This window comes from Hemiscyllium ocellatum, chromosome 47, assembly GCF_020745735.1.
Source record: "Hemiscyllium ocellatum isolate sHemOce1 chromosome 47, sHemOce1.pat.X.cur, whole genome shotgun sequence".
NCBI classification, from domain to species: domain Eukaryota; kingdom Metazoa; phylum Chordata; class Chondrichthyes; order Orectolobiformes; family Hemiscylliidae; genus Hemiscyllium; species Hemiscyllium ocellatum.
The window spans coordinates 15,977,824-15,990,958 of record NC_083447.1 but is presented as its reverse complement, the minus strand read 5'-3'; the positions used below and the strand labels follow the sequence as shown (position 1 = coordinate 15,990,958).

General features: G+C 50.7%; 1 protein-coding gene across 1 annotated transcript in view; it reads left to right on the top strand.

Moving 5' to 3' along the window:
* Window positions 1–13,135, top strand: part of rasgrp4 (RAS guanyl releasing protein 4) — a 161,951-nt gene that overhangs the window by 72,533 nt on the left and 76,283 nt on the right. Inside the window, exon 2 of the mRNA XM_060855886.1 lies at window positions 12,443–12,624. Coding sequence (XP_060711869.1) covers window positions 12,443–12,624 — 182 coding nt within the window. The remainder of the gene's footprint in view (window positions 1–12,442; window positions 12,625–13,135) is intronic.

The following is a 13,135-nucleotide window of genomic DNA, read 5'->3' as shown; positions in this document are numbered from 1 at the left end:
CCGTCACTCTCACACACAGTCTGTATCAGCACTGTCACCGTCACTCTCACCCCCAGTCTGTGTCAGCACTGTCACTGTCACTCTCACACCCAGTCTGTATCAGCACTGTCACTGTCACTCTCACACCCAGTCTGTATCAGCACTGTCACCGTCACTCTCACACCCAGTCTGTATCAGCACACACTGTCACTCTCACACTCAGTCTGTGTCAGCACTGTACTGTCACTGTCACTCTACCCTGTTCTTGTAGTTTTGAGTGTACTGGCCTCACTCCTCTCTGTCTGTTGAGTTTGTCCCCTAATATCTTGAGGGTGATCAGACCCTCACAGTGCTTTTTAACACCTTCCACATTGAAGCCTTTCACAGCCACAAACCGTTGCTGCGATTTGATAACGCAGACTGAATGGAAGCTGCGATTCTCCGATCATGCTGCTGTTCAGGCCTTACCCCTCCCACCATGCCTGTCCTCGCCTCTCTGACCGAGTTCCCCCGTTAATCCTACTACCTCTCCTCCTTATTAACCAGGGGTTTTTAGCTGTGCATAGCATCCAAACCGGGGATTGACACAGTCTCGGAACCGTGACTTCGAATTGGAAATACCCCATTGTCTGCACCATTCCAGCTCCATCCAGACTTGCTCAACAGAGTGACTCATTTTGGAACTCCACGTTAATACGTTGTGATGATATCATTCCCCCACGCTCCCAATGCCAGTGAAGAATCCACATTATCACCCCCTGTTCTCCCCACCCATGCCACCCTCCTGTTCTCCCTCTCCATGCCACACCTTTGTTCTTCCTACCCATGCCAGCCCTATGCCCTGCCCTCCTGGAATCGGGCACAACCAGATGGATTGCTTGCAGAACCTCAGCACGTCCCTATCTCAGCAAGATCTTGCAAACCTCTGATCAGATCTGGAAGGGAAACAGCAGTGTTCAAAAAAAGATCTGCTCTGCTGTTCTTGTGAAGTGATCTGGTTTATCGTGAAACTGAGACACGATGTGGGTCTGCACTCAACATGTGACGGGTCTGTGTCGTATTTCTTATCACCATCAGCTTTCAGTCCAAAGTGCGTGACAAAGTCGTCTTGGATTGCCCTTAACTTATGCTGCAGAAGAAATATTCGTTTTCTTGACATGTGTGAGCAGCAGCTTTTTGTGAGCAACTTGCATTAATATAGCGCCCTCAGTAGAATGCAAAATCCCAAGGTGCTTCACGCGGGAAGCACTCCTCGAATGGGAGGGATATTTGGAGAGGTAGTTTTAAGCAGTGTGTGAAAAGGAATGAGGAAATTCGGAGGAGGAATTCCAGAGTTTAGGCTAAATCTCCCTGGGGATGTGCAGGCTTGGTGGGTTAACCATGAGCAATGCAGGGTCACAGGGATAGGATGGGGTGGGGAGGGTGGTGGGTCTGGGTGGGATGCCTTTTGGAGGGTCAGTCGCCACCCATGCCACCCCCCTGTTCTCCCCACCCATGCCAACCCCACTCTCAATGGGCTAAATGGCCTGCTTCCACACAGTAGAGATTCTATGAAAAGCGCAGATGGCATTGGAAGGGTGAATGGACTGGGAGATGCCGGAGGAGCACAGTGATCTGGGAGGAGTGTGGGTCAGAGGCGGTTAAAGGGAAAGTGGGAGAGGAGGAGCGGGGTCGGGGGGAGGGAGTGATGGTGTGAGGCCGTTGGAGGGACTGGAACAGCAGGGTCAATGAGGAGTCTTGCTTCACACTGACGGCACTGGGTGAAGGAAGTGAAAATGTCACTTCTGCTCTGGAAACCACTTGGTGGCCAGCGAAACATCCTTAACCTCTTCCCGTCCGTACCCGACAGTCTGGGCTGGCTGCCTGTATCCTTTACACAGAAGCAGGAAGAGGCCATTCGACCCTTCGAGCCTGCTCCCCCATTCAGTATGATCATGGCCAATCAGTCCCCTGTTGGTCCCACTTTCTCCCCATACCCTTTGACCCCTTTAGCGCTAAGAACTCAATGTAACTCCTTCTTGAAAACATGGAATACTTTGACCTCAACTGCCTTCTGTGGTAGAGATCCCCACAGGCTCCCCCACTCTCAGGGTGAAGACATATCTCCTCATCTCAGTCCTGTATCCTTAGACTGTGATCCACCTGGTCCTGGGCTCCCCAGGTCATGGGGAACATCTTTGCTGTGTTTATCCTGTCTGGTCTCTGATAGAATTCGACAATTTCTATGAGATTCCCATCACTTCAAGACTTCTAAACTTGCACATCTTTGGACTGTGGGAGGAAACCGGAGGGAACCCACGCAGAGAATGTGCAAACTCCACACGGAGGCTTGAATCGAACCTGCGTCCCTGGCTTAAAACCCGATCTAGTCTCTTTTCATTTGTCAGTGCTGCCATCCCAGGAATCTGTCTGGGAAATCTGTGCTGCTCTCCCTCTATCACTAAAACATCCTTCCTCAGATAAGGAGACCCAAACTGCACACAATACTCCAGGTGTGGTCTCACCAAGGCCCGGTCAGTGTGACTCCCGACCCTGGCTCCTGTTTTCGAATCCTTTCACTAGGAAGGCCAACACACCATTTCCCTCCTTCACCACCTGCTGCACCTCCATTTTGACGTATCCAGCGATGGTTGTTGCCATGGGGATGAAATGCAGCCATTATCGAGGGCAGCTCAGTTGCCTTGCGACCTCACTTCCTGTTGTGGCAAACCATTAGCATCCAATGACGGCCTCTCAGCCCATTTTGACCAGGCTGACTCTTCAATCAGAGTTGTCCCGTTAAATTCAATGACCTTTGACTCTTCTCCCATACCTAGAGGGATTATTTCTTTCTCATGAATATTTCCAAATTCCTTCCCAAAGTTACCACTGCATTTTCTTCTAACCATTAGTGTATGAGCCCCGGCGACTTGCTACAAAATCAACTGAGGTCCAAAATCAACTGAGGGCGGCACGGTGGCACAGTGGTTAGCACTGCTGCCTCACAGCGCCAGAGAACCTGGTTCAATTCCCAACTCAGGCGACTGACTGTGTGGAGTTTGCACATTCTCCCCGTGTCTGTGTGGGTTTCCTCCGAGTGCTCCAGTTTCCTCCCACAATCCAAAGATGTGCGGGTCAGGTGAATTGGCCATGCTAAATTGCCCATAGTGTTAGGTAAGGGGTAAATGTAGGGGTATGGGTGGGTTGCGCTTCGCCGGGTCGGTATGGACTTGTTGGGCCGAAGGGCCTGTTTCCACACTGTAAGTAATCTAATCTTGAAACTCATAGAATCCCTACAGTGTGGAAACAGGCCCTTCGGCCCAACAAGTCCACACCGACCCTCCCAGACCCATTCCCCTACCTTATTATTTTCCATTTACCCTTTAACCTACACATTCCTGGACACTACGGAGCAATTTAGCATGGCCAATCCACCCTGACCTGCACATCTTTAGATTGTGGGATGAAACCAGAGCACCCGGAGGAAACCCACACAGACACGGGGAGAATGTGCAAACTCCACACAAACAGTCGCCCGAGGCTGGAATCGAACCCGGGTCCCTGGTGCTGGGAGGCAGCAGTGCTAACCACTGAGCCACCGTGTCACCTCCTAACAGCATTATGGGTGTCCCTACTCCACAAGAACCTGGTCAGTTCAAGAAGGCAAACTACGGCCTTTTCTAGGGCAATCCGGGCGTGCAATAAATGCTGGTGCCATCCGGCAATGCCCATCTCCCGGGTATAAACGAAAAGCCAAAGTGAGTGCCATCTGATTACTGACCCTCCTGCTAATGCAAACTATCACTCACTCAAAACCCCTCGTCATGTTGAATGCCTCGACTGAACCTTCCCTTCCTCAACCTTCTCTGCTCCAAACACAATCTCAGATTCCCCAGACTCCCCATTCAATCCCAGAATTCCCTCCCTCAGGGCATTGTGGGTCTACCCACAGCACACGGACTCCGGCGGTTCAAGAAGGCAGCTCACCCCCCCCCCCCCCCCACCCACCTTCTCAAGGGGACGGGCATACTTTAGTTCTGTGCCATTCCCGGCTTCCCCTGGATAATCCTAACTTCCACCCCCCATCCCACTCCCAAAACATGCATTGCCTGAAATATGACCTCGTGCTGTAGCTGAGGTCTAACCATTACCCGGTGCCAAAGCTAACTTCCGTCTTTGCCTCTGTCTCTATTTAGAGCATGCAGGGTTCACAGTCTATCAACTTGACTTTTCTCTAAGTCACTTGGGGGACATGGGTCTCACTGGCTGGGTCCAGCATTTAATGCCCATCCCTTGAGAAGGTGGGGGGTGAGCTGCCATCTTGAACCGCTGCAGTCCATGTGCTGTGGGCAGACCCACAATGCCCTGAGGGAGGGAATTCCAGGACTTTGACCCAGCGACACTGAGTGATATATTTCCAAGTTGGGATGGTGAGTGGTTCAGGGGGAATCTTGTAGGGGGTGGTGTTCCCATGTATCTGCTGCCTTTGTCCTTCTAGATGGAAGTGGTTGTGGGTTTGGAAGGTGCTGCCTGAGGGTCTTTGGTGAGTTGCTGCAGTGCATCTTGTAGATGGTACACCCTGCTGTTACTGAGCGTCGGTGGGGGAGGGAGGGGATGTTTGTGGATGTGGTGCCAATCAAGTGGGGGCTGCTTTGTCCTGGATGGTGTCGAGCTTCTTGAGTGTTGTTGGAGCTGCCCCCATCCAGGGGCAAGTGGGGAGTATTCCCTCACACTCCTGACTCGTGCCTTGTCGATGTGCAAGCCAGGATCTGAATAAAAACTGCAGACGCTGGAAATTAGAAACAGTAACAGAAGGTGCTGGAAAAGCTCAGCAGGTCTGGCAGCGTTTGTGGAGAGAAATTAGGGTTAACATTTCGGGTCAAGTGACCCTTCTTCAGAACTGTAGGAACCTGAAACGTTAACTCTGATTTCTCTCATCGATGTTGTCAGACCTGCTAAGCTTTTTGGCAATTTCTGTTTTCGTTTTGTTTAAAATCCCTTGTGACTGTACACCCTGAGCTTCACAGGTATCCCCTGAAACTAAAGCAGGGTTGGAACCACAATTTCTTTTCTCTCGAGTGGATGTATGAAGTTGCCCGATTAGCTGATAGACCATTTCCTATTCTCTCTCAGTCTGGAATCACCTCAGTGAACAAGCAGGAAGATTTGGGTTTAGATTAGATTACTAACGGTGCGGAAACAGGCCGTTCAGCCCAACAAGTCCACCCAGACCCATACCCCTACGTTTACCCCTTACCTAACACTCCTGGCAATTTAGCATGGCCAATTCACCTGGCCTGCACACCTTTGGATTGTGGGAGGAAACTGGAGCATCCGGAGGAAACCCGCGCCGGGGAATGTGCAAACTCCACACAGTCAGTCACCTGAGGCGGGAATTGAGCCCGGGTCCCTGGCGCTGTGAGGCAGCAGTGCTAACCACTGTGCCACCATGCCACCCACCTGCAGGGCTGCTCACTGCAGCTTCAAGCTTGATATCCCAGCCAGCACTGGGTCACAGCACCCCTGCAACTCAGGCACAGGCCGTTCGGCCTGACCGACCAGTGCTGTACGCTAACATCTTGCAGTCTATTCAGTCCATCATGCTCGTGCTAGCTCTTGGGAAGAGCAATCCAATTCGTCTCCACTGCTCTGACCCCACCCTGCCCATGTCGTTGCATCTTTGCCCCCTTCGAGGGGTCATGGCTTTTGGAAGTTGGATCTGCTCCCTCCACCCTTTCAGGTAAGATCACAGTAACCAGTTGCACTGAAATGAAGAGTTACCCTCTCTACATCTCAAGTCTCTCCCAATCATTCCTCCATTCATCGCTCCTTTTGGAGCCTATCTATCAAATGATCTTCAGCCCATCGATGCTTGCCCCATGTTTTTAGCAAGTCCCCCATTCTCCTGAGCTAATACCTTCTTGCAGAGCACTTTAGGGAACATCTCTGGGACACCCGCACCAATCAATCTCACCGCCCCGCAGCCGAATATTTCAACTCCCCCTCCCACTCTGCCAAGGACATGCAGGTCCTGGGCTTCCTCCAATGCCACTCCCTCACCACCTGACGCCTGGAGGAAGAACGCCTCGGAACCGTCCAACCCAAGGGCATCCATGTGGACTTCGCTAGTTTCCTCATTTCCCCTCCCCCCCCCCCCCACCTTACCCCAGTTCCAACCTTCCAGCTCAGCACCGTCCTCATGACCTGTCCATCTTCCTTCCCACTTATCCGCTCCATGTATCACCTTCACCCCCACCTCCATCCACCTATTACACTCCCAGCTACCTTCCCCCCAGCCCCATCCCCTCCCAATTATCTCTCCGCCCCGAAGCTCCCAGCCTCACTCCCGATGAAGGTCTTTTGCCCGTAACGTCAATTTTCCTGCTCCTCGGATGCTGCCTGACCTGCTGTGCTTTTCCAGCACCACTCTAATCTTGACTCTAATCTCCAGCATCTGCAGTACTCACTTTCGCCTAACATCACCTTTGCCGCTCTGACTTTCTGCTGCTCTGTGGGGGAGGAGAGCCACTCGCTGTCTACTGCCTCCCTTGTACCCTCCTGTCTCTTTCCATTCACCTTCCGGGGTGAACAGTGGGCCCATTGAGTCCCACCTGCTCCCTCTGTGCCCCGAGAGTGCACGAGCCAGTCATTGAACCCAACTCGCCTGACGTTGCCATTGTCATGGTGGCCAAGTATCCCATCAGCCACCTCTGGAGATGAATGGCTGGCCCTGGGAGTCGGTCCAACACCAGTGACTGCCATTGGCTGGAGGCCCAATAACAGTCCCCGAGTCATGAATGGAGGCGTTGTTCGATCAGAAGTGTAGGGAAGGAAGCAGGGCTTTCTGCGGGGCCAGGAAGTCATCGTGCATTTTTAAAGAGTTTTCTTTTGTGATGGGATGTTTTTTTGCATTTACCTCATGGAGATTTCGTGCTGAGAAATCACATCTGCGAGGAGCTGGGATGAATTTGCAGCCAAAGGTAGAGCTGGGCCACTTCCCCCTTCGTTAAAAACAGACAGTTCAAACGCCACTCAGGATGTAAAAAGGCACAAAAAATCTGAAGGCCAAAGCTGTGCTTTCAGGGGAAAAAACAGCAGGATTGACTAGTAGGCCTTTCAAGTCTACAACTGGTGAAGGCCCATTCGGCCTACCAACCCTGACCTATCCTTCGACGAGATCACAGCTTATCGTCTGCACCATCCCCCATGAGCCTCACTGTACACCCACAGCTCACTGCAGTAGAGGAAGTCACAATCCTCTTGTGTAAAGATATCTCTCCTTGTCTAAGTACTGAATGGTTGTCACCTTGTTTTGAGACTGGAACCCAGCCAGCAGGGACATTCTTTCTGTCAGGTCCCTTAAAAGTTTCTCACGTTTCAATTCTCCTGAACTCCAGTTCAGCTATGTCCAGTTTCGTTGTCCCTCATGGAGCAGTCCTAGTTTAATGGGCTGGTCAAGCAGTTACATTGAGACCAACAGGCCATTCAGCCCAACTGGTCCTTGCTGATCCAGCGAAGGGCACCCCACCCAGACCCATCCCCTACCCTGCTTAACCCATGGCCAATCCACCCTAACCTGCACACTATGGGTAAGTTAGCATAGCCAATCCACCCTAACCTATACATCCCTGTACACTATGTCTAATTTTCCATGACCAATCCACCCTAACCTACACATTCCTGCACACGATGTGTAACTTCCCATGGCCAATCCACCCTAACCTACACATTCCTGCACACGATGTGTAACTTCCCATGGCCAATCCACCCTAACCTATACATCCCTGCACATTATGTCTAATTTCCCATGGCCAATCCACCCTAACCTACATATTATGGGTAATTCCCCATGGCCAATCCACCCTGACCTGCACAGTTTTGGATTGTGGGAGGAAACTAGAGCACCCGGAGGAAACCCACACAGACACGGGGAAAATGTGCAAACTCCACACAGACAGTCGCCGAGGGTGGAATCGAACCTGGGACCCTGGCACTGTGAGGCAACAGCGCTAACCACCGTGCCACCCCATTTATTTTAATTCAGGGCACTTAGTCATGACTGGCTAGACCCACATTTATTGCCCATCCCAGTTGTCCCTGGAGAAGGTGGGGGGTGAGCTGCCATCTTGAACTGCTGCAGTCCATGTGCTGTGGGTTGACCCACAATGCCCTGAGGGAGGGAATCCCAGGATTTTGACCCAGCGACACTGAAGGAACGGTGATATATTTCCAAGTCAGGATGGTTTGGAGGGGAACTTGAAGGTGATGGTGTTCCCAAATATCTGCTGCCTGTGTCCTTCTAGAGGCCAGTGATCTTGGGTTTAGAAACTCAGCATCTGTGGAGAGAAATCAGAGTTCATGTTTCGGGTCCTGTGACCCTTCCTCAGTCACTTGACCTGAAATATTAACTCTGATTTCTCTCGCTAGGCACTGCCCGATCTACTGAGCTATTCCAGCAGTCTCTGATTTTGTTTCTGATTGATAGCATCTGCAGTTCTTCTGATTTTTATTGGGTTTGGAAGGTGCTGCCTGAGGGTCTTTGGTGAGTTGCTGCAGTGCATCTTGTAGATGGTACACCCTGCTGCTACTGAGCGTCGGTGGGGGAGGGAGGGGATGTTTGTGGATGTGGTGCCAATCAAGCGGGGGCTGCTTTGTCCTGGATGGTGTCGGGCTTCTTGAGTGTCGTTGGAGCTGCCCCCATCCAGGGGCAAGTGGGGAGTATTCCCTCACACTCCTGACTTGTGCTTGGTCGATGGTGGACAGGGTTTGGGGAGTTACTCACTGCAGGATTCCCAGCCTCTGGCCTGCTCTTGTAGCCATTGGTGAGTCCAGTTGAGTTTCTGGTCACTGATAACCCCCGGCATGATGATAGTGGAGATTCGATGGGGCAATAATTTAGATTGCCTCTTAGTGTGGTGTAAATATTACATACAGTTACTAAGATGTAATAAATGTTACCTTGTCAACGAAGATTAGAGCTTCTTTAGAGATTGTTTCATTGGCCATCTTTTATGGCAACCCACTTGAAAGCCTTGGTAGTAACACTTGGGTAGCACACTGGCTCAGTGGTTGGCACTGCTGCCTTACTGCCCCAGGGTCCCAGGTTCAATTCCAGCCTCGGGCAACTGTCTGTGTGGAGCTTGCACGTTCTCTCCGTGTCTGCGTGGGTTTCCTCCCCCAGTCCAAAGATGGATTGGCCGTGCTACATCCCCCAAGGGACGTGCAGGTGAAATGGATTGGCCATGGGGAATGCAGGGTTACAGGGATAGGTGGGTGTAAGTGGGGTCCTGTTCAGAGGAGTGGCATAGACTCAATGGGCTGAGTGGCCTGTGCTCTTGCTGTTGGGATCCTACAGGAGCAGGACTGGTGGCAGCTCTCCGGGGAAAATACCCAAGCATCATGAGAAACAAAACAGACTCCGAAAAATAAGTAAATATGTGACATTCCCAAATCTCAGCGAAGGGCTGTGTGACGTGCTCCCCTAAACTGCAGTCTGGACGAGTCAGCTGTCAGTCCACCCTGCGTCAGAAGGTTTGAGCCTGAGGGGCTTGGGTGGAGAATAGATTGGATGTTGTTGTGGTTCTGCTCGCCGAGCTGGAAGTTTTTGCTGCAAATGTTTCGTTCCCTGGCTAGGGAACATCATCAGTGCTGTTGGAGCCTCGTGTGAAGCGCTGCTTTGATGTTTCTTCCGGTATTTATATTGGTTTGTTCTTGCCGCTTCCGGGTGTCAGTTTCAGCTGCAGTGATTTGTATGTGGGGTCCAGGTCGATGTGTCTGTTGATGGATCTTCTTGCCGTTTCCGGGTGTCAGTTTCAGCTGTAGTGGTTTGTATATGGTGTCCAGGTCAATGTGTCTGTTGATGGAGTTTGGGGATGAATGCCATGCTTCTAGGAATTCTCTGGCTGTTCTCTGTCTGGCTTGTCCTATGATAGTGGTGTTTTCCCAGTCAAATTCATGTTGCTGGTTGTCTGAGTGTATGGCTACTAGAGATAGCTGGTCGTGTCGTTTTGTGGCTAGCTGATGTTCATGGATGCGGATTGTTAGCTGTCTTCCTGTTTGTCCTATATAGTGTTTTGTGCAGTCCTTGCATGGTATTTTGTAAACTACGTTAGTTTGGCTCATGCTGGGTATTGGGTCCTTTGTTCTAGTGAGTTGTTGTCTGAGCGTGGATGTTGGCTTGTGGGCTGTTATGAGTCCTAAGGGTCGCAGTAGTCTGGCTGTCAGTTCTGAGACGCTCTTGACGTATGGTAGAGTGGCTAGTCCTTTTGGTTGTGGCATGTCCTCGTTCCTCGGTCTATCTCTTAGGCATCTGGTGATAAAGTTGCGTGGGTATCCGTTTTTGGCGAATACCTTGTATAGATGTTCCTAGCCAGGGAACGAAACGTTTGCAGCAAAAACTTCCAGCTCGATGAGCAGAACCACAACAACGGATACCCGAGCTACAAATCTTCAATCAGATTTTAGATTGGCTGTTGCCTCGGTGCAGTACCGAGGGAGTGCTGCAGTGCCGGGGGCGCTCTGACTGCTGCCTCATGCATACGGAACTATTTAAGGAAAGTGCTAGCCAGAACAGCACAGGAACAGGCCCTTCAGCCCATCATGTCTGTGCTGACCATGATGCCATTCTAAACTAATCCCACCGGCCTGCACATGGTCCGTATCCCTCTATTCCCTGCCTGTTCATTTTCTGTCTAAAGGCCTGTTCAATATTGCCTTGTCTCTGCTTCTATCACCTCCCGCAGCAGCGCATTTCAGACACCTCCCGGCCCCTTGTAAACCTCACACACCTCCTTTTAAACTGCCCCCTCCCCCCGCCTCACCCCTTTAACCTATGCCAGCTAGAACGTGACGTGTCCACCCTGGGAGAGAGGTCTTTGACTATCCACACCTCTGAGAATTTTACATCAAGTCACCCACTCAGCCTCTGACGCTCCAGTGAAAACAATCCAAGTTAGTCCAACCTCTCTTTATTACTTAACAAATCAACGTCCTGCCTCACAGGGACCTGGGCGCAATTCCACCCTCGGGTGACTGTCTGCATGGAGTTTGCACGTTCTCCCTGTGTCTGCGTGGGGTTCCTCCAGGTGCTCCGGTTTCCTCCCACAGTCCAAAGATGTGCAGCTTAGGGTGGATTGGTTATGTTACATTGCCCATAGTGTCCAAGGATGTGTAGGTTAGGTGCATTAGTCAGGGGTAAATGTAGCGTAATAGGGTAGGGGAATGTGTCTGGGTGTGATATTGTTTGGAGGGTCGGTGTGGACTTGTTGGGCCAAATGGCCTGTTTCCACACTGTAGGGATTTTATGATTAATAAAAAAACAGTATCCAAATGCCAGGCCGTTGTCCCATTGTGTTTTGCCAAGGACATAGAACATTGGTAGAGGAATTGAGTTCCGGAGTCCTGAGGTCATGTTGCAGTTGTATAAGACTCTGGTGCGGCCTCATCTGGAGTATTGTGTGCAGGTTTGGTCGCCATACTATAGGAAGGATGTAGAGGCACTGGAACGGGTGCAGAGGAGGTTTACCAGGATGTTGCCTGGTATGGTAGGAAGATCGTATGAGGAAAGGCTGAGGCACTTGGGGCTGTTCTCATTGGAGAAAAGAAGGTTTAGGGGAGATTTGATAGAGGTGTACAAGATGATTAGGGGTTTAGATAGGGTTGACAGTGAGAACCATTTTCCACGTATGGAGTCAGCTGTTACTAGGGGAGACAGCTTTAAATTAAGGGGAGGTTGGTATAGGACAGATGTTAGGGGTAGATTCTTTACTCAGCGAGTCGTGAGTTCATGGAATGCCCTGCCAGTAACAGTGGTGGACTCTCCCTCTTTATGGGCATTTAAACGGGCATTGGATAGGCATATGGAGGATAGTGGGCTAGTGTAGATTAGGTGGACTTGGATCGGCGCAACATCGAGGGCCGAAGGGCCTGTACTGTGCTGTATTGTTCTATGTTCTATGTTCTATTCCACCGCAGTACAGGCCCTTCGGCCCTTGATGTTGCGCCAACCTGAAGCCCATCTAACCTACACTATCCCATCCTCGTCCATATGCCTATCCAATGACATGCAGAATCAGAATCTACATCTCCTTGATCCCAATCCATTGCAGAGTTTAGTCAGTCAGTTTTAAAGCTCGTTGGTATCCCATCAGGCTGTGGACGCGTTGGGTTATTTTTACTGCATTAGAAACAGAGAAATGTGAGTTTTGTTTTTATGGGAACGTGACATATGCTCAGGAACTGTAACCTGAATCTGCAAACGCAGTTGCACAGTTCGATGCAGTGCTGGTGAACTTCAGTGGAACGGTATCTTGTATTGCAGGGAGTTGACTCCCTTTTTATCTGCTTGCTTACTGACGTACTTCACACGGCCTCTCAAACAAGTCACAGCTGAGATCTCCCTCTCCTGCTTTCCCCGTCTCGCCCCATTGACAGGCCTAGGTGCTGCCGGCTGTTATAACCTTCTCCCCCCCCCGCTCTGTTGCAGGAAGTCTCGCCATGAGTATCAGAGCTCCCAGGGCAGCAAGGCCATCCAGAGGCAGTGCAGGCGGAGAATGACCTGCCCCAGTCCAGCCGAGATCAACAAGGCCAAGGCCATCATGTCCATGCCTCAGCTCAGCAAGGCTCTCAGCCTGGATGAACTCATTCTGAAATGTGTCCAGTCCTTTGGTAAGTAAGAGACCTCTTTCAGAGGCTGATCTTAAAGAGAGATCAGTTTTGTGGGTGGGAGTGTGTGTGTCAGTGTGTGTCTGTCTACGTGTATGTGCGTTTCTGTGTCTGTCTCTGTGTGTATGTATGTCTGTGTGCATGTGTGTGTCTGTGTCTGTGAGTGTGTTTCTGTGTGTATCTCTCTGTGTGTCTGTGTGTATGTGTCTGTCACTGTGTGTGTCTGTGTGCATGTATGTGTCTGTGTGTGTATCTGTGTGTGTGTGTGTGTGTATCTGTGCTTGTGTATGTGAGTGTGTGTCTGTGAGTGTGTGCGTGTGTATATGTGTCTGTATGAATGTGTGTACGTGTTTGTGAGTGTGTGTGTGTGTGTGTATGTGTTATATGTGTGTGTATATATATGAGATTGTATACATGTATGTATGACATGCATGTATATGCACGTGTGCACTTGTACGAGGCTGAGTGTATGTATATACATGAGTTTTAGGTTTGTGTGTGTGAGGCTGAGTCT